Source organism: Mustela nigripes, chromosome 3, assembly GCF_022355385.1.
Source record: "Mustela nigripes isolate SB6536 chromosome 3, MUSNIG.SB6536, whole genome shotgun sequence".
NCBI classification, from domain to species: Eukaryota; Metazoa; Chordata; class Mammalia; order Carnivora; family Mustelidae; genus Mustela; species Mustela nigripes.
The window spans coordinates 153253008-153274527 of NC_081559.1; the positions used below are offsets into that span (position 1 = coordinate 153253008).

The following is a 21520-nucleotide window of genomic DNA, read 5'->3' on the forward strand; positions in this document are numbered from 1 at the left end:
AGTAATAAGCATTCTTCCTTATCATATAAACTAGAAGTTTATCCTCACAACGATCTTCTAAGTAGGTGCTGTAGTGTGGACAAGGCAGGATTACATAGATGACAAAATTATACTCTTGAAATCAGATTTGGCTAATACTTACTATGCAGCCTTAAGCCAATTACTTTTTGAGCCTCACTTTCATGGTTGGTAGACACAGCGAAGGTCTTATTTTTCTACTTGAAAGTGTGTCCAGACTGGCAGGATCATTACATGGGAGCTTTTAAGAAATATAATCTCAGGGACGCCTGGGTGGCTCAGTGGGTTAAAGACTCTGCTTTCAGCTCAGGTCATGATCTTAAGGGTCCTGGGATCAGGCTGCATTAAGCTCTCTGCTCAGCTTCTCTGCTCCTCCCCCCCCCTCCCCCGCCTGCCTCTCTGCCTACTTGTGACCTCTGTCAAATAATAAAATCTTAAAAAAAAAAATACAATCTCAGCTTTATCCCAAATATGTTGTTGTATTATCTGCATTTTAATATATCTTCAGGCAACTGGTTAGCATATTTTAGCCCACACTAATACAAGAATGTTATCATCTTCAGGAGAGTTCAACATTAGAGAATCCAAAAAAAGTCCTATCTGTAATTTACTAGAGCTGCTGTTTCAATTGCTGTAATCCTTCTATTTATCACTTGTCACCAATTCTATAGTTAAATAAAGGCCTTTTACAGCTTTTATAAATCTTTGATTTCATCCAAAAATCTTGAACTATCTGTACAACTTGAATTTAAATCCACCCCAAGGTTATTTTATTCACTAGAGAGACCTATTACTATTATTAGAGAGGCTCATTCCTTTACCATTTGCCATGCTATACTTCAACATTTCTGGGGCGCCTGGGTGGCTCAGTGGGTTAAGCCGCTGCCTTCGGCTCAGGTCATGATCTCAGGGTCCTGGGATCGAGTCCCGCATCAGGCTCTCTGCTCAGCAGGGAGCCTGCTTCTTCCTCTCTCTCTGCCTGCCTCTGCCTACTTGTGATCTCTCTCTGTCAAATAAATAAATAAATCTTTAAAAAAAAAAAAAAAAAAAAAAAACATTTCTAAATTTGGATTGTTCAACTTGAAATTTCCATGTCCCAACTTTATAAATTTTCAAGACAGGAGGAAAACAGAAGTACCTGTCTTACCCTGAAATATTTGGAAAAACCAAATGCAAGAACTTTTATATAGTAACACTGTTTTAGCAAAACTATTTCTAGATTCTAATGCTACTTAACCTTTATTAAGCATTCATAACGTACAATGCATTATGTTCAGTGAGAAAGTTTTATAGATGTTTAATGTATTTTATAATCTAATCCCATGCTGCTATTAACCTGAGATAATTTCTAATAAGCTCCTAGATAATGCTGATATTGCTTTTCTGAGGAGCAGAATTTCCGTATAAAAACCACACTGCCAGAAATACTACATGGAGGTCTAAGAAAGAGACAAAACATGTGTGTGTATATGGGGGTTGTAGTGGTGAGAAAAGACTTTGGCTTCTCCCTCTTCGAAAATGAGCTGTTTAGAACTTATGTGAAAACTCAGTTGGGAGAAATCTGTCACCAAGATGTTAACTGTGGCACTTGAAATAGTGCCTTATTTGGCACTATTATTAGAGTGCCACTTATATCGGAGAAAACCCACTACTTAGAAGGTAACAAAATTAATAAATTCCAATTAGTAAGTCTATCTTAGGGGCATATTCCATCCTTCACTTAAATGTTTTCACTCCATTTCTTGCCTTTTGTACATTCATTCCATAACATATAATGTATAATATCCTTATTGTACCATTTCCTAAATTATAAGTCTTTGTTACAATTTTCTTTAACCCAAGGTATTTAAATAAGAACATCCCAAAATTCCAAGAATGACTTTTCAGCTTTTAAACTTAGTTTCTAAGCTTTCTTGCAAAGTAGTCATTTGTGCAATGTGCTCTTGGATTGAAGTTTTCCCTGTATTCTAGTACAAGATCATTTAGAAATGTTTCAGGATAATTTGAAAAGAATGCAAAAGGAGCAAAATAATACATATTATACACACATACACACTCCTCCTAATTAGTGTATTCCATTTCATTTACTTTACTAAAGACTGGAAGTGTTGAAGTCAGTGTCCAATATATGTACTGCCATATGTAACTGAATTAAGAATTATTTTATTAAGTACTTGAAATACACTTATTTTAAAAACTATGTATACATCAGAAAAACAACTCACATCAAGACAGTGAACATTTTACAGATGAATGCCATATTATTTACCACATAAAGCTTCTTCAAAGTTATATCCCACACTGTTTTATAGTTTGTTACAGCTTAAATTCTGATAAAAATGTTGTTCCCTAGTTCAATTTCTATGACTTAACAGTTTTTATTATCTTTAAACTCCTTTATCCTTTGTTTGATCCAAATGTGAAGATCCAGGTTCAGAGATTGATTTTTGAGCCAATTTGAATCTTTTTAACAGGGGTACTTAGTCCGTTTATGAGTGTGATAATTCACCTGTATCTCTGTTAATCTATTTTATGATAATTTTAATGTTTCCTTGCTTTGTTTTTTCACCACTTCTTTTCCAATTCATAAAATTGGTATATTCTAATTTTATCTGTAACACTTATCTCTTTGTCAAATTTACTTAGAATGAACTACTACATGAAACGGTTACTACTGGTTTTCCCCAGGCAAGATATACATAAAACAATGCTTTAATCTACCACTTCCCCAGTCAGGGATTTAGAATTTTTCTCTTTACACTGTCAATATGAACATTATAAACAAACTTGTTACTTTCCCCACTCTGTAATTAAAAATAAAGGACACAAAACTGTACCAACTTCCCATTTTATCAGATTAACACTTGGAATGCCTTTACTCTAGGTGTCCTTCCCCACCACAATGACAAAGCCCTTTAATTTTGTAGCTGTAGAGCATGCATACTTTTATCCACATTACATACTAAAAACAGTACTTAGTCTCTAAATTGAACATTTAGCACATCTCTTCAGTCTAAAACAAGACAAACTGAAATTATAGACCCAACTTAATTTATCTTTGCATTTAGTTTCATAACTCTACACATAACAATGTAATCTTAATGATATTTAACTAGCTTTAATGTTTACCCGACTTTTTTTTTTTTTTCCATACAACTGCCTCACTACTCGTTTTTGCGGGCTGTAGTAACAGCATTTAACAAATAAAGAAAAAAAACCTCTTAACTCCTGTGTATCTGGGAACGTCCTCCAGTTGCCTTCATATATAAACCGTAACTTGGCAGGATATATAACTCTTGGCTCAAAATTATTTTCCCTTGAAACTAGAGATATTGCTCCCCTGCCTTTCGGCATTTAGAGCTGAAAGAGAAAAATCGGGTCAGTCTTTTATGCCTTATAGTTAACCTGCTTTCTTTGAATACTCGTAGAATTTTTCTTCTTTATCCTTCCAATTTAATAAAGTCAATGGGATATGAGTAGGTGTTGCTTTCTTTTTTTGTTTTACTGGTACTCTCTTAACCTTTTCTATTTGCAGATTTAGCTTTTTCTTCGAATTTGGAAAATTTTCTTCAATTAGTCCCTTATTGTTTCAGCTTCATTTGCTTTGTTTTCTGTTTCAGGTATTCCTATTATGTGTATCTGCTGAACCGATGCTGTAGATTTCGCTTCTAATCTCTTCTACTTTTCCTCTCCTCCTGCCTGCGGATTCTCTTGTTCTGCATTTACTTCGGTAATTCGATTTTGTGACTGGTCAGGCTCGCACATTTCCGTTATCTCTTTCAACTCCCTGATACGTCTAAGGCGCTCTGACATTAGCTGCTTTATTACTGAACACAGATTTTTAAGCTCCTGTGTTACACGATACTCAAATCTTACTCTCTCTCCGGCTTCCACTGCTATATCCGTTTCAAGAGGCGGCATTTTCTCGATTATAAACGGTTTCTCCCGAACTCAGTTATTTCGACCTTTAAAACAATAAACAAAACTTAATTTCCTACTGTTTGAGTCAGCCCCAAAATTCCCATTGGTAATTATCAACAGTTTATTCAAAAGTTTTCTTCCTCTCGCTTACCTTTTGAACAACTCTCCTTCGCAACGGGACCAACAGTAAAGGCTAAAATAAGCGCTCCGAATCACCTCACAAAATAAAATGAACGTCCAAAATGGCTTCGGTCACGTCATCACTGCGCGCCTCACGTCAGAGCCAATAGCCAGATGCTTAGCGTTATTGCAGGGGGGACTATAGGGCGCTAGCCAATCGCGAGGCAGCAAACTCCATCGGACCAGGCCACACCCCCAAGCGCCGTCGCTCTTCTCCCGCCTCATCGGAGCTGGGGGTCATTGAGAGTGCGCATGCGTTCATCCCATCTCCTGTCCCTTCGGTCCAATGACTCGGCTTAGATCCGGTACCGCCTCGAAGGCGGGCCTGGGTCCCAGGCACGACCAATGGCACCCCAGGTGAAGGTTGAGGGGTGGAAAGTGCGGGGTAACCGGTGGTGCAGGTTTCTACCAGCGCATGTGCAAGGCTACCTGGTCGTCATGGAGTCAGTCTTGGCGGAGGAGCTTGATGAGGAGGAGCAGCTAATGAGAAGGCATCGCAAAGAGAAGAAGGAGTTGCAAGGTGACGAGGGAATGGGAACCTAGAAATCTCTCGGACCCAGGAAAGGGCGCGTGGTGGGTCGGTTCTGCGGAATCTCGAGAGGCTTCTGATCTGGATCCTCTTAGGCTTTCCCAAAGTAGCCAGTGGCCTCACCCCTTCTAATCCCCTGGCCCGATGGTCCCTTAATCCGCCGAATCTTCAGAAGCTTCCTTTTCTCAGGCCCACCGCGTCCTCTCTTCCCCACGCCACCGCCGGGTGCTGGAGTCTGAGAATTCGTGTTGGGCCCAGATTGTTCACCCCCTCCCCTGTCTCCCTTTTCTGTTCCTAAGCAGCTACTGATACTGGGCGCTAATGGACGCGTTTTGAAATACCTCACTTCGATTTTGAGGACTCAAAAGGGATGCTTGAGAGATTTAAAACTAGAGTCTTTTTTTTTTTTTTAAACTCCCTATCACACTAAACTAAACAGAGGTACGTTTTGTTAATGAGAATTTTTTTTTTTTTTTGAGGTGCTCTCTCCCTCATCTGGGCTCTTCTCTGTAAATGTCTGATTGTTATGTAATTACTGTTCTTAGCTTACATTACTTGTGTACGCCCTAAATGTCTGATTGTTATGTAATTACTGTTCTTAGCTTACATTACTTGTGTACGCCCTTCTCCCCTTACCATCCCCTATTGTCCCTATTTCTCATTTCCTCTCAATCTCTGGGTTGTTGACTTAATGATTTTTGGTGGATTTTCAGCTAAAATTCAGGGTATGAAAAATGCTGTTCCCAAGAATGACAAAAGGAGGAGGAAGCAACTCACTGAAGATGTTGCTAAGTTGGAAGCAGAAATGGAACAGAAACATAAGGAGGAATTGGAGCAACTGAAGCTGAATTCTAAGGAAAGTAAAGTATGTAAAGTGATGTTTCTCTTTGCCTACAGCATCTGAAAGCTACTGTCCACCTCTAAGAAACTGTTCACTATATGAAATCATATAATTAGAGGGAAAGGAAGTTACAAAATCATGCTCATGCATTACTTTTCATTAATATTTCTGTGACAAGGTTTACTTGGTAATGTGTTTTTGTAAGGGAGGTCAGAAAAAAACGTACACTTCAACTATGTACTTGCCCCCCAAATGAACCGATGGAAAAGTGGACCAGAGGAATCTTCACCAAGTGAAAGTTGGAAGATCAGACTTCTAGCCCCAGAATTGCCATTAAATAGTATGGCTAACTTGGTTAAGTTACTTCCTAAGCATAAAATTCTCCACTTATAATATGATACAAATACTTTAGCTGTTTAGCACAAGATTCTGTAAGAATCAAGTGGGACAGCAAATATGAAATCATGTTCAGGTTATATGAAAATTTACTTTGTTTCTTGGGTAAAGTAGAGCATACTGTCTTTTTTTAACAAATACTTATTTTATCATTGTAGCTAATAGTGTGCCAAATGCTTTAAGACAGCATGTGCATTATTCTCATGTAATTTTTCTTAGTAACACACTATGAGGTATTACCCATGAAGTAAATGTAGATAATCTCATTTTTCAAGGCAGAAATAGACTCAGAGATTAAGAATTTCCTTCTGAATTCATAACAGCTATTAAATGCCAGAGCCAGAATTCAGAATCAGGACTGTCTTACTCCAGGATGTGAATCTGAATTCTGTTAAAACTTTGTGTGGTATGGTGGTTTATCACATGGGTTTGGATATCAGCGATCACAGAGTCCATAATCTTACTCCATTTTTGATAGAAAGTTCTTATGGCTGGATGACATTTTATCTACCATAAGTTAGTTTTACTTGGTTTATTCTTGGTCTACTGTTGATAGTGAAAACAACTTGTCTGTACTGATTTACAGTGGTCAGCGTATTAAACATGGTCTCATTTTCTTTAGCCTTATTAGCTAGTCATTAAGATCCTGACCTGTGCCTTAACATATTTTATTTCCAAGTAGCATGGTATGATTCTCCAGATATTTAATTGTGTTGTTGCAATCATGGTATTCCTAACTATCTCCCCATCTTTTCTGTTAGTGATAGAGTTTTATTTGCTTTCCAATTTTCAGTTTTGAGATTTCTGTCTCAATGAATTCTTCTCAAAGATTTCTTTGAATATATTCTTCAACTGTTAAAATACAAACTACCATTTTACTTTGGGCTCTTATCTTTTTCATTAACTTAAGCTTGTTTTCTTTCTGAACACTATCTGAATTCTCATGTCATTGCTTTCCAGATGCTTCTCTGTATCTTGCCTATTGTCAGTATGGCAGTTTGTAGATTTCAGCAGATTCCTATGAAAAAATACACGAATGCTAATTTTATTAAAGTTGATGTAACCACTCTTTGAAGTCTTAATCTGGTTTTCATATTTTGATAATTTGGGTATAGCCTTGGAGACTGCTATCTCTTTTTTTATTAGAGTCCTCTGTATGCTTTATGCATTTGTTATACCAAAAACTTAATTTAAGTTACATTTGCAGTAATAAAATACTAGTACTAACACTGATCATTAGTCTAGCATCTTTTTTCTTACTTCAGCAAACACATGATAGCCATTTGGTGATTAAGATTGGTTATGGTATCTGAACAATACATTAACTTTTCTACCTGTAGTTATCAGTTTGTAGACGGAAGAGGATAGAGAAAGCTCAACAGTGTTCATTAGGTTCTGGCTAATTGAGATGGAGAAAGGGTTATGAAGGCGGTAATGAACTGATCCGGTGCAGGACCTTATTTTGTTTTGTTTTGTTTTTTTAAGAGTTTATTTATTTATTTAAGAAAGAGAGAGAATACGAGCTGGACATCATGCACACAGATGGAGGGACAAGCAGACTTCCCACTGAGTGCGGAGCTGGACATTATGACCTGAGCTGAGATCAAGAGGCTGACACTTAACCAAAGTAGCCACTCAGGCACCTTAGCACAGGACCTTACATATCATAAGTACTGTCAGCCTTTAGAGAAGGAAAAGGTGAACTGCTCAAAGACTGTAAGTTGGCACTTACAGGAAGTATTTAGATTAATGAAATAGGAATTTCAAGAAGGAAGGAAAGCTTGCAGGGATGAGCATTTGGAGAGCTTTAAGGGAACTTTGTGGGACTCTGACAAATTCTCCCTTAAAAATAGAAGAAGAAAACCATGTCATGTAATATTGTACCTAGTACTGTTATTCAAATTTGAATTGTTGTATTATACATATTGGTGATTTTCTTTCTTTGTGATTTTCAATTTAATAATCTAATACTTAAAGAAGAACTTTATTTTCCATTAACTTGGTAATGCTTTTGTTTCCTTCAGATAGATTCTGTTGCTGTTAACATTTCAAACTTGGTTCTTGAGAATCAGCCACCTCGGATATCAAAAGCACAAAAGAGACGGGTATGAAAGTCATGTCACCAAGTAATTAAGTTAGTGCTATATGCTTATTAGTATCTTAGGTATTGTATACAAAAGGAATAGAAAAAAAAAAGATGGAGTTTCTTGCCAAATACCTGAACTAACATTTGTTAAGTCCTTGGTATGTGCCAGATACAATGCTAGGCTTATAGATTATATGAAACCTCATTTAGTCCTAGTTATAATCTAGTAGAGTCTTACCCTTATTTTGAAGAGAAGAAAATAGGTCTAAACAGTATAAAATAACATGTACAATTTTCAGGTCTCAAAGAGTAGGGATAGAAAGAAAGTGTGCAAAAGATATTTTTACAAATATATTATCCCACATTTAATAATTCAGAATCGTATAATTATGGGCTAAGGTGATTCTGTTTTGGTTAAAAATTGTGGTGCTAAGTGGTGAAACAAGGATTTGAATCTAGAAATTAAGATAAACAGGTGTACAAAATTCTCAGAATTATGCAGGTATCTATGTAATGTTTAGTTGCAGTGAGAAGTCAGAGAAGGAAAAGTTCATTTGTGCCAATTACTAAAAAATGAGTTGGAATTTTAAGAAAGTACAGTTAATTAAATAGGATATTTGAGTAGGAGAAACAGCATGCATAAAAATAAATTTGGGCATGAAATTTTACATCATCAGAGAGCTATAAGAAAACTGATTTGTTGAAAGTAGTGAGTTCATGAAATCAAAATTATGGGAATGAAATTAGATAGGTTACAGCTGTTCACTTGGAAAAAGAAAAAAGGCTTTAAATCTAGTAGGTTTAATCTCAAATATTGTTTTACTAACATTTGATATTTTGCAGGATTTAAATGTTTATTTTTAGCTAACTTAGCATTTTTATAATTTAGTAGTACATAATTTTAATAGGGCATGGTATTTGGTGTCAGACATATGAAGGTTTTAATCCCATTTACTGTTGGGCTTTGGGTAAGATTCTTAACTTTTCTAAACCTCAGTTTCATATGTACAAAATGGGGTAAATAATACCTACCTTACAGAGTTACTGGAAATATTAAATAATATACCATTTCCAAAGCCCAAACACAAGACCTGGAGAACTAATGGGTCAGCAAATGATAGCATTGTTTAGTGTGTTCAGTACTGCATAGTGTGCCTCTTAGAAATTCAACCCAAGACTGTATCTTTTTTTTGTTGTTTGAAAGTTGATTAAGTTGCATTGTCAAACATTTCTCATACTTCTGTTAAGATTTTATTTTCTTGAGTCATGAAATTTAGATTTTATGGTATCTTGGAGGTTGTCTATTTTAACTCCCTCCTTATAATGTGTATTCTTTTTGTAAGAGCCTTAATTATCACGTAGTTTCTATAGCTCAAAAACAAAGGTCAGAATTTTTGCTTGGCAGGGGCATAACAAAATACATGTTGGTACTGCCTCTACTTAGTAATTGATACATCTTAGAGTAGCCTGTTTCATTCTGGAAAACCTAGGTCCCAACTGATTCCTGTCTTTATCAAATCTTACTCATTCCCAGCTGGACCCTCAGGCAACAAAACAAAAAATTAAACTCCCTTACTTTTCTCAAACATTTGTTACTTTTCTCCTAAAATTCTATGTAGCTGAAATGCATACCTTTTCAACTATACTCTCAAAAAACTTAGTATCTTTTATGGTCAGCTGCTTAAACACTTGGCAAGAAAACACCCTTGAAGTAATGCCTGAACTTTTTTATTGCTTTATTATATTAATAGTATTAATAGGATTCTGGAACTGAAAACACTTAAAAGTTTATATAGTATATAAGAAAATGAAACCTGAACTTTTTTTTTCTTTTTTTTTTTTTTGCCCAAAAAACCAAGGTATAAAAAGCCAATAAATTAATTGTGTTTGTCTTTGGGAGAGATATAGTTCTGTCTTAGAAAAACTTGATAAAACTTTATGAAGATTTATTATTGGAATATTGTAGAGCAAATCTCTTACTTTGAATCTAGAAAAACACAGGGAGTATTTTATTTAATTCATCAGGCTTCAATGGAAGAAGCTCTTTGGTATGCTGAAAAGAGCCCAGAGTAGAACTTAGAAGAATTGGGTTTCAGAAACAGGAAATTTGGGAGCTGGAATGAAATCTAGTTCAATTTCTTTATTTCACAAATGAGAGAGCTGAGGCCCAGTTGTCTTAGTGGCAAACTGAAAGTTTGATACAAACCCAGGACTAGTACCCAGCTCTTACGATTTCTCTTCAGAGATTATTTTGCTGCATTACTATATTGACATGACTCTAGTTTTACTGACAATATATTTATGAGTTAATTGCTGTTTTCATTTCAAATATATGTTTTCATTAGACTTAATTGTTGCCATTCTGTCTCCAGCACTAAGGCTGTAGAAACTGCAGTGCTTAGTGCCATTGGGAAGCTGTCCATGGCTGGGAACAGAATCCAATGTATTTCCCCCCTTTTGCCTAGAAAGAAAACACAATTGCTATGTAACACTGAAGCAGAGCTTGAGGGCAAAAATGAAATGCTTGGATTAGTATTTTAGAGGCTTAAACGTTTTTTGCAGAAGTATACAATTCCACTCTTCTAGTAACTAGTATATAACATCATTAACTCCAGCTCCCATCTGCTCCAACTTTTATTCTGATTTAGGTGCCTGGATAGAAGGAGTGCTCTGTGTTGTCCTTGGTCCCACTCTGCTTCTAAACCAGCTGTATGGCCTTTGGAATTCTTTCTGCGTGCTGTTTCCTCAGAGGAAAATGAGGGGTTTTGGATTAGATGATATCCAAGGTGCTTATCCTCCCTCTCCCCTCTGAAAATGTTCTTTAGACTTTCATAAAGTAACAGTGCCATCTTGTGTTTTAAGATTTTTATGCTGCTGTGATGCATAGTTGTAGGTATGCAGTGAAATAAATTTGTTCGTGTTACTTCTGGCATGGTTGGATTTGGGTGGAACAAACTTAAATAGGTGTATGTTTTGTCAGGGAGGTAATAATATTTTGATTCAGGTAATTTATAAATCACTTTCGGTTCCATCATGGCACATAACAGGCAAGTAGTTCAAGTGTGTGACATTAAGTTTGAAATTTGCCTTTCCATTAATTTCTTCTGCCCCAAAGAGGAATGAGAGCTAGGGACATGAAAATCTTTACTTTTCCCTTCTTTTTCTTGGTTTACCAAATCCTTCACTGTAATTTGCTACCAATATCAAGATGTGGAATTTTACTTAACTATTTTTATTCTCTTAAATTGAAAAGGATTCATGAGTGCTCGCTTCGGCAGCACATATACTAAAATTGAAAAGCATTCATGACCTGTATATAAGTAAAACATATTCATGATCGAGAATTAGAAAGATGTAGAAAAGTGCACGTGTGCACATGCACAAAACAAAACTTACTTTGTAAACAAAACCAGACCCTTAAATACAGAGAACAAACTAGTGGTTGATAGAGGGGTGGTGGATGGGGGGGAATAGGTGAAGGGGGAAAACAACTTACTTTGTAATCCTATGATCCAGAGAAAAGCAGTCTATTTTGTGTATATCTCTCTAATTTTTAAACTATGAATGTACAGATTTAACACACATTAACTATATACATACCTTTTTTTGCCCTCAACCTCATTTTTTGACATGTTTCTATGAACTGTGTTCAGCTATGAAACATGTCGTACTTTCTGGATTTGTTCCTTGCTAGTATAGCTGTCCGGATTTTTTTTCTCTTTTCCCCTAGCCTTCTCATTCTACTTCCTAACCAACCTTCATGTTACAGATCTCATTGCTCTACTCCTACACCATCCTTGCATATGTTGCCATGGGAAGAGCTCTTCTGACATTTGAATAAGGAAAGCATGTTGCAGAATGTAATATGATATCATTTTTTGATCAAATTTTTTTTCTATACTTTTTTAATGAGTACATCTATATTTGTTAAAATGCTTAGGAAAAAAATTGACAAAGATACTCACCAGACCTCTAGAGCAAGCATTGAAATTGGCAGTGGTCCTTAGGGGAACTTCAGTCTATCTGTAGCATTTAATTTTTCATAAGAAGAATTTTTTTTATCTTTTATTTTAATTAAATGTGTATGTGTGTACACGTACACACAGTTTTTTTTCTTTAGGCTAGATAAATAGAATTCCTGTACTCTTCTAAAGGCTTTGGCAATTGATGCCTCACTGGTGATATAGCATGTTAATGCTCCAGTAGTTGAATGATAAATTGAAAAGCTTGGATTAGCTTGGCATAAATATGATAATGATGTTGCTTTGAGGGCTAGGATAACTCAGTCTTATGGCAGTACTTTGAAATCAGTAGAGATTTTAGAAACTTGTCGTGTAGTTTTTAAATAGACTTCAAAGAAAAATTTGAAGGCTTTTTTTGTTCTAGTACAGAGCTTGGTGTTGGGTACATGCAGATGAGAAGTTGCCCTTAAAGGAGGTCGTAGTATAAAAAATTCCTTAAGTGATGAGATCATCAGTATGATAATGCTTGTGGGAGAAGGGAGGAAAACGGCAGAAAGTTTTGAGAGTCTTACATTTCTATCCCCTTAATAAATGTGAAATAGTCCTAATTATTGTAAATTAACTTTCCTGTATTCTCCTCCTCCCAGGACAAAAAAGCTGCGTTGGAAAAGGAACGGGAAGAAAGGATAGCTGAAGCTGAAATTGAGAACTTATCTGGAGCTAGACACATGGAAAGTGAAAAACTTGCTCAAATATTGGCAGCTAGGCAGTTGGAAATCAAACAGATTCCATCTGATGGCCACTGTATGTATAGAGCCATTGAAGATCAGCTGAAAGAACAGAAATGCCCCTTGACTGTGGCTGCCTTGAGAAAACAAACTGCTGAATATATACAAGGCCACGTGGAAGACTTTCTGCCATTTTTAACAAATCCTAATACAGGAGATATGTATACTCCAGGTAATTTATTTTTCTTCACTATGTCTCCCTCCCTCCCCCACCATTATGTCTTCTTGCTGCTGTTAAATTGAAATGATTCCTGGGATTGAGAATAAGAAAAACCCGTGATAGTCCTTACAGAGGGGGGAAAAAAAAATCTTAAAATTTAGGCTGAATTATTTTTTATAATTTTAATATATACTAGTACATTTTGCTTTATTAAGATCTTTTAAGCACTTAATTATTTGGGGGTTTAATATATTGTTTAATTTAAGATAGAAATGGGAATAGGATTCATTATCATTATCGAAAAAATTGTTTATGAGTTCACATGTCACAAATTTTGGGCATAGAGGTAAGCTTTGACTAGTCTTTGGAAGTATTGGGCCCAAAGACCATAAGCACAAAGATGGGGAAGGCTAAATCCTACTTTTATCCTGTACTTTGGGAGATTTAATTTTTTTTTTTTTAAGATTTTATTTATTTATCAGAGAGAGGGAGAGAACGAGCACAGGCAGACAGAATGGCAGGCAGAGGCAGAAGCAGGCTCCCTGCTGAGCAAGGAGCCTGATGTGGGACTCGATCCCAGGACGCTGGGATCATGACCTGAGCCGAAGGCAGCTGCTTAACCAACTGAGCCACCCAGGGGTCCCAAGATTTAATTTTCTTAATAAGCTGTAATATTTAGGCAAAATTTGACTTTGCCAAACCAAAAATGAATGGGTTGATAACCTGCCTTATTATTCTTTATAATACCTTTGATAATTAAGATAAAGTATTTATGGAGAGGTGTAAAAAAAGGCACAACTGGCAAAGGAGAGAGCAGGTGAAAATCTCAGAGTGTGGGGGGGACACGGAGATGGAACAGAGGGAAGTTAGTCCTTAAGCTTATAGGTGTGGTAGTATCCTCTGGGAGCAAGTTATATGGCCAGAATGGGTTGGAGAAGAGAAGGTTAAGGTTGGCTTTCCTTGAATGGAGTCCCCACCTCTGCGAGTTGCAGGACAGTGGAAAAGAGGTGGCAACTCAGTCTGCTGAATTTAAAAAAAGATAAAAGACTTAATTTCTTATTCATTCAACCAGATATTTATTGAGGGCGACTGTGTGCCAGGAACTATTCTAGGTACTGTTCTGAGCATTGGAGATACAGCAGTGAATGAGGCAAACCCACAGACCATCTTTTCTATAGATGCCCTTAATATTTTTCCCTTCCTCTAAATAGGGAGGATATTTCTTTCCCATTTTAACTTTCTGTATAAAAGTTTGTACGCTCAAGATGTGCCATTAAACTGTGAGTTTGCCAACTCTTATGACTGATCCAAGAAGCCCTTTCTTTGACTAGAACTGATACTGAAGCAAATAAAGTAAATGCCTTCAAAATAAACAGTGAAGACACTCTGGTACGGTGCTATTGCTGGGAAAGGAATTTCTGGTCATTTCTACGTTTACCCTAATTCTCTTCTCACATTTCTTATGGGGTCTCACAGTTGACCTGATTTTATAAAGACTGCACTGTTTTAGTTGTTCAGTGTATTTTTTCAGTTGTAGGTCTGGGCTTTAAAATACATGTCAAGATGGTGAATATGGTGACAGTTTGGGGGGTTGCTTGGGTAAACAGAGAATAGTCTTGCTGGGTGGTTAAGGTCCCTGGGCTTCAGTCTGAGAGAGAGAAGCAGAAATGAATAGCTTTGCTCTCAGATGGAGAGGTGGTAGAAAGTTGAAGCGAGTTAAGTGTGGATATGGGAAGTGGATTAAATTCTGGAGAGTGCAGGTAGAGGAAGGAACTCAAGTTCACAACTTGAGTAATGATCAGGAATTGTGGGAGGTATTAAAGGGATCTTGTAACATGAGTTATGAAAATAAGTGTTATCGTCCCATTTATCTCTACAGAAGAGTTTAGCAAGTACTGTGAGGATATTGTCAACACAGCTGCATGGGGAGGTCAGCTTGAGGTAAGTTTGTAAACACTTACAGTATTTGTGGATTGTGAAATTTAATTTCTGAATCCCATATGTCCTATTCAGACATCTTTTCCAGATGATCCCAGTTACTGAGTATCCCTTTTCTTTATGTATTTGCTATTTCTCTGCTGATGAAGGATTGAAATAGGGAGTTAACATTCTTAGACCTTTGATTTAATTAGGTATCTTTGGGAAGTAAAGCACTATTTTATTTTAAATAGCCCAGTGTGTAATCTGTGGGTTGGTGAGGCTAATCTTGTACCTGTTGGCTTCCATTTGTGATGCTGCTCCTGGCAATATATTTGATTTTCTGGACTTCAGAAAGTGAGGATTTTATTCAAGTACAGTAAAATTTACCCTAAGTGACTCAGGTGATGAATCGCTATTATAGTGACTTATCCATTACATTAGAAATAGAAAATAGTATTTTTATGTGAAATTACAGGCCAGATCCTATCACAGTACATTACAATTGGAATTCCAGTTAATACTGACTGACTGACTCCAAAGCAGTATCTAATGCCTTAAAATTCACGTGTAGGAAAACAGTATGTTCAGTCACATATAGGGAGTTAATCAGGATTGTCTTTAAAGCTTTAATTACTTTATTGTTAATTATGTTTCATTAAAAAAAAAGTAAACAGAACACTTCTTTGGTCCAAGTGGTAATGAGGCAGTCTGGGGTATTCAAATGTCAGGGGATGAGAGAGAAAGTCCTGGGTTTGGGTCCTGGCTTTTCCTCTCCTTCTTCAGTTTTGTGATTTTGGGGGGTCAGCCAACCCTCCTGAGCTCAAGTTTCCTAATTAAATGTGGGTAAGAAGAGCCTTGTGTGACTTGGTAGGTCATTTGTGGACCTTAAATAAGTGTATGCATAGAACTTTGTAAGCTAAGGTGCCAGTTGGTTGAATCTAACAGTGTAATTAGTATTGGGTAGTGATGGTTACTCATCTTGAATAGTTTGTGGCTCAAAGTATTTCACTTCAAGAACTTTATTTTTGGAAGAAATGGCATGAATGCTTCTTCAAAATCTTTTTCTCAGTGCTCTATTTGTTCCTGTTCTGAACCACCAGAGGGAACTATGTCCATTCATTTTGTATGCCTCTCCTGGGTCTCTGAAACTCAGGAAATTTTCATAGTAGCTTTGTGACTACATTAGGAGTAAAGATGCTTGCGCTTTCTTTTGAGAATCACAAATTAATAGGAGAACTAGAGACCCAAGCAATTCTTTTTAAGTTGAGAACAAAACTTTAGGGGCATTTAGGGGGCTCAGGTCATGATCTTAGGATCCTAGGATGGAGTCCCTTATCAGGCTCCCTGCTCAGTGGGGAGTCTGCCTGTCTCTCTGCCCCTTCACCTGCTTGTCCTCTCTCTCACTCTCTCAAATAAATAAATAAAATATTAAAAATAAATAATTTGAGGAAAAATAACCTTTAAAACATCTTTTGAAGGGCATTCATAAGTTTTTTGGTTTATGAATTAATTTGAAATAATTATGCTGTTTTCATAATGGAGTAAATTTAAATTATTAAAAAGAAATTCTTTACATGATTTCAAAAGACTTAGAAGGGGTGATTTCAAAAGATTTAGAAAGGTTATTTCCAGAACTTGTTTCACACCCTCCATTCTGGTTGGCTTTTAAAAAATGTTATTTCAGGTATAAAAAAAAACTGTCCCAAAGGAACATTTTATGAGATAGAGCATGGGATTAAGTTTACTGTTGTGCAGCATAGAATTTTCTCCACATTCTTGAACTAATTTCTTACTTTTATTAAAACTTTCTAAAAGGGCCATGTTCCAGACAGAATGCTTATAATTAGGTAAATATATAGATGAGGGCACTATGAGTGAGGACTATAAAGTATTTAATTTATGAACTGGGGGGGGCGCCTGGGTGGTTCAGTGGGTTAAAGCCTCTGCCTTTGGCTCAGGTAATGATCTCAGGGTCCTGGGATCGAGTCCTGCATCGGGCTCTCTGCTCAGCAGGGGGCCTGCTTCCTCCTTGCTCTCTCTGCCTGCATCTCTGCCTACTTGTGATCTCTGTCAAATAAATAAATAAAAATCTTAAAAAAGAAATTATGAACTGGGGTTCCACAGGCACACTTAATCAGTTCAATGGCAGGTCATTTTATTTCCTTGTGCTGAACTACAGCAGGCATCTTAACCATTCTCTGCTTCAGATTCTAGCTCCTTAAAATGTGTAACAGTAGTACCTATTCCATGGGGTTATTGTGATGATTGAATGAGTTAATATACATAAAAGAGCTTTAGTGTCCTTGGACAGTAAGTCTAACCAATATTACTACCAATACTTATTATTAACTATTACTCATCTGACTTTAGGCTCTAATTTTTTTATTTTTAAGGATTTTATTTATTTATTTGACAGACAGAGATCACAAGTAGGCAGAGAGGCAGGCAGAGAGAGGGGGAAGCAGGGTCCCCACCGAGCAGAGAGCCCGATGTAGGGCTCGATCCCAGGACCCTGGGATCATGACCTGAGCTGAAGGCAGAGGCTTTAACCCACTGAGCCACCCAGTCACCCCTAGGCTCTAATTTTATAATGTATGATATGAAATTAACATTGTGAATTAATCAGATGGAAAGCCCATGTAAGGACAGTATAGTTCATATACATAAATCAGTCTAGTTATGCTTTGAAAATTATGAAGCAGTGGTTATCAGCACTGGTACACTGGAATCATCTGAAAAGCTTTAAAAAAAAGTAGTAAACCTCCTGATCTTCTCTATTCTTCTCTCTTTTTCTCAACCCCTCCCAAACTGTAATTGATTTGGTCCGGTACCTGAGTAATAATAGTATTTTTAAAAACTGGCAATTTTCAAACAACATTCAAAAGTAGAGAGACTAGTATAATGAATCCAATCTACCGTGTTCTCACTTCATTAACTGTGGTACTGCCATTTCTAAAAAGCTGTCATGCAGCCAGGGCTTGAAACTTCTGCATTTGATTTAATAAATATTATATTTGTTTTTCAACAAATATGTATTAAGTGTCCACTATGTGGCAGGCTTGTGGTGTACAGTGAGGAACAGAATAGATCCCTGTTGGATGATGGTTGCCCTATTTGTGCATACTCAGTATTTTATGATTTGAGTAAGATTGACCTTTTTATTTTCCTTACTAACACATTTTCTTTCCTATAGCTAAGAGCTTTGTCTCACATTTTGCAAACACCAATAGAGATAATACAGGCAGATTCTCCTCCTATTGTAGTTGGTGAAGAATATCCAAAAAACCCATTAATACTTGTGTAAGTACCTGGAAATTTTTACTTTACATTTTTCATAGTTAAGACAAAAAGAATTATTCAAATATTTTGGTTGTGTATGATGATTAATCAGAAAAAAGTATCTTTAGCTGCATTAATCATGCTTATCTTATGTTAAAGGCAATAATAGAATTAGAAAGCATTTTCAATATGTGATTTAGGTAATTGTTTAAAAAACCCCTAGTGGTTTATTCTTGTGTATGAGTTAACAATAAAATCATTTCTAAAGGTTACAGATTTTAGCCTTAGTTTTCATATTGTCCTAGTTTCACATGAATAATGCTAAGTTTCAGCGTGTAAAAGCTGAAATATATTCATGTTGCCTAGTTATTTACTCTTCAGGAATTTTTTCTTTATATTGTAAAAGTATTTTACATGAATGAGAATAATTCTCTGAAAGCATGGAGAGTTTGCCATTGGCTTTAGTACTAATTAGCCAAACCTACAAAGGCAGTCACTGATGGCTTAAATTTAGGTAAAAGTTTAAGCTATTGAGTATTCCGCACTTCAGTATTTCGCTTTATCCTCCCCACCCAGTGATTGTGTATTCCCTGACTTAAACTCAGTTACAGAGTTATTGAACCAGGTTTTATTGACTGCTGATGCTTTTCAAATGGTGTTGAACTTTTAAGTAATATGTCAATGAAGTCTTTGAGTGATACCCCTGTGGAGTGATTCATTCAGACTGTTTCGTTTTATATACATAATAAACATTTATATACAATGAATTACTTTCATCTAAACTACTCATTTCTCCTTTTCTCATTTCAGATATATGAGACATGCATACGGCTTAGGAGAACATTACAATTCTGTTACACAGTTGGTGAACACAGCTACTGAAAATTGCAGCTAGTTTACAGAATGTTGCACAATTATGTTTTAGTACAGTGTGCAGATCTGACTATTCTTACAAGTGCTGGATTGTTCTAACATTACTGAAAAACATGACTACCTTAAATCAGTTTTATGGCAAAGCTACTAAGAGATTTTTTTTAAAAAAATGTGTCAGAGATAAACTTTAACCAGTGTTCGCTTAGTGGTATTTTAAAAACACTTGTGAGTCCAGTGTGGAGAATGTCACTTACAGACCTGATATTTGCTGATATTTTTATTAATATTAGGTCCTGAACATTCTGTTCTGCACTGAAAGTAAATTAAACATTTTGTTCTTATTAGTAAAAGCTTTCAGTAGCCATTTTAATATTACTTTTCTTGAAGAAATTAAATGACTTGGTCTCTTTGTCATCTCTATATGGTAATGGTGATAGCAGATTTAATTAGTGCTTACAAATGAATCTGATTTCAGTAACTTGGTACTGATGGGATTCATACTATGAAACTTTTTTTATATAGCTGTCAAAGTGAAGCTAAAAAGTTTGCTTTAATAACTTAAAAATTTTTTAAATATTTATTCACATGGAAATCAGGTTTAAAAAATGAGAAATTCAAAGGCAAATAGGTGTCCCCTACAGATCAGACTTCTAAAGGATTACACGTTAGCCTTTATTTGTGTGCAAATAAAGACCTATCAGATTACTGTCTCTAATTTATTTGTTACTCCTTGCTGTTTCTTAAACTTCCTAATGGAATTACTACCACTGTTTTTTTTTTTTTTTTACAGTTTTTTTAGTGTCTCTTTTTTACATTTTATTTTTATTTTTTATTTTTGAAGTAATCTCTTTGCCCAGCATGGGGCTTGAACACATGATCCTGCGATAAAGAGTCGCATGCCCTACTGCCTGAGCCAGCCAGGAGCTCCAATACCATCATTCGTGATTAGCTTTATAACTACAAAGTTTTATATTCTTTGTTATGTTTTCCTCATCCTCACTTAGCTGCATATGTTTTCTTTGCAGCCTTTTCCATAAGAAACAGTTTGTGGCCTCTCTTATTCTTTAGCTTGAACAAACGGAAGAAGTAGCAATGTAAAAGGGTCCAAGGCCAACCTGACTTCAAATTCTTCCTCATTTCCAGTTTGTTTTACAGAACCTTTCTTTTTGTTTCATTCTTTAGGACTAGAAGAAAGCCTTTGTTACTTGTTATTTTAGTTAGCCCTTTAAATGATATCTGTCCTTTAATTCAGATACTTGAGAATGTTTGTGTTACATGTAGGGATAAAGTTGAAAGCCACTGTTTGGGAGCTATGACTGTGTGTAGTGAAGTCAGTGTACAATACTTCATGATATGAATGATTTATCTGTATCTGATTTCAGGTTACCCTTAACACTGTTCTGCCTAAGATGACAGTATCCATATAATAGAAACATGTCTCATTGATAATTTGTTATATAATTAAGTATTATGAAAATGAGTCCTTTTGGGTTTGATCTAGTTTTCCCAAATTAGGAATGAGTAGTAAGATTTAGCATCAAGTTCATAATATTTGAATTTTTCCTCCATGAGTGCCACTAATTTTTGTAAGTAGATACTGGGTTTTATAATATTAAAACCGGGTGTGAGCCTCGCATGTCCAGCTGGTGACCATGTGTGAAGCTGGTAGGGACTGTAGTCAGCTAGAGCAAATAAGTACTGCTTGAAGGTATTCCATTTCAACAGATGAAAAACCATTCTGTCTGCCAAACAAAATGTATTCTGAAGGCTGACTGTTTTGGAGTTCTTGATCTGAAATTTATAAAATTATTTAATTATACTTGCCTTTATTATGAAGTAATCTGTTACTTTAAAATCAAAAGATAAGCATTGAGAAGTAATAAGACAAGTATCATGAAACCTAGTTGTTACAAATGCCATCTATATTTAAAATAACTTATTGGTAGCTATTTTTTTCTAATAAGATGAGTGGAATTTTCTTGATTATAGTTTTATTTTTATTTTTTATTTTTAAATGGCCAGTATGGTTATGGGTAAGATTTGTGTGGTCAGCTTCTGTTCTTTCTAAAACTTCAGATAAAAATCATTTTAGCTGTAACCAAAAATTGAAGCCTTTAAAAAATGGCAGATGTTAATTTAAAAACAGCATATACTAATTTAGTTTGCTGTGTGATTATGGTCTAATGGAAGTTTCATAAGCTTTCTTTTCTCCTAACTCAGAAAAGTATATATCAGAGTTTTTGAATATGTCTTTAGCCAAGCATTTTATCCACTTAACATATGTTTACAAGCTTATATAAAGCAAAAAAGAATGTATGTAATGTATGTAACTATAGTGAGCAGTATAATTTTGCTCATATTATCTGATGTTTGCCAAAAGAAGAATAAAAGCTGTATGAATTAAATCAACATTTGTTCAATTGTTATTTTTAATTGTTCTTCTCAGATTGTTTTAGAATTTTACCAGGCTCTATTTTGTCCTTACATATAATTGAGAATAATACAATCACAGATTCTTGCTTTAAGGGATTTCGAATAAATATATCAAGCATAGCATTATGTCTCAG

At 35.7% G+C, this 21520-nt stretch overlaps 1 protein-coding gene and 1 long non-coding RNA gene across 3 annotated transcripts; one reads left to right on the forward strand and one right to left on the reverse strand.

Annotated features, from left to right (window-relative positions):
- Positions 1-2159: 2159 nt before the first annotated feature.
- On the reverse strand, positions 2160-4201 carry LOC132014154 (uncharacterized). Its single transcript, XR_009403228.1, has 2 exons — positions 4091-4201; positions 2160-3983 (listed from the first exon to the last, which is right to left on the reverse strand). It is a non-coding gene; the product is annotated as an uncharacterized LOC132014154 (long non-coding RNA).
- Positions 4202-4397: 196 nt separating this feature from the next.
- OTUD6B (OTU deubiquitinase 6B) lies at positions 4398-21362 on the forward strand. 2 transcript variants are annotated; one of them, XM_059394838.1, is made up of 7 exons: positions 4398-4639; positions 5362-5513; positions 7910-7990; positions 12581-12893; positions 14761-14822; positions 17995-18101; positions 18891-21362. In XM_059394838.1, the coding sequence occupies exons 1-7, from the start codon at positions 4465-4467 to the stop codon at positions 18973-18975; spliced, it is 975 nt and encodes a 324-aa protein (XP_059250821.1). In that variant the 5' UTR covers positions 4398-4464; the 3' UTR covers positions 18976-21362. The 2 variants fall into 2 exon arrangements, with proteins under 2 accessions (XP_059250821.1, XP_059250822.1); XM_059394839.1 differs by lacking the exons at positions 4398-4639; positions 5362-5513 and adding an exon at positions 10620-10757.
- Positions 21363-21520: the final 158 nt, after the last annotated feature.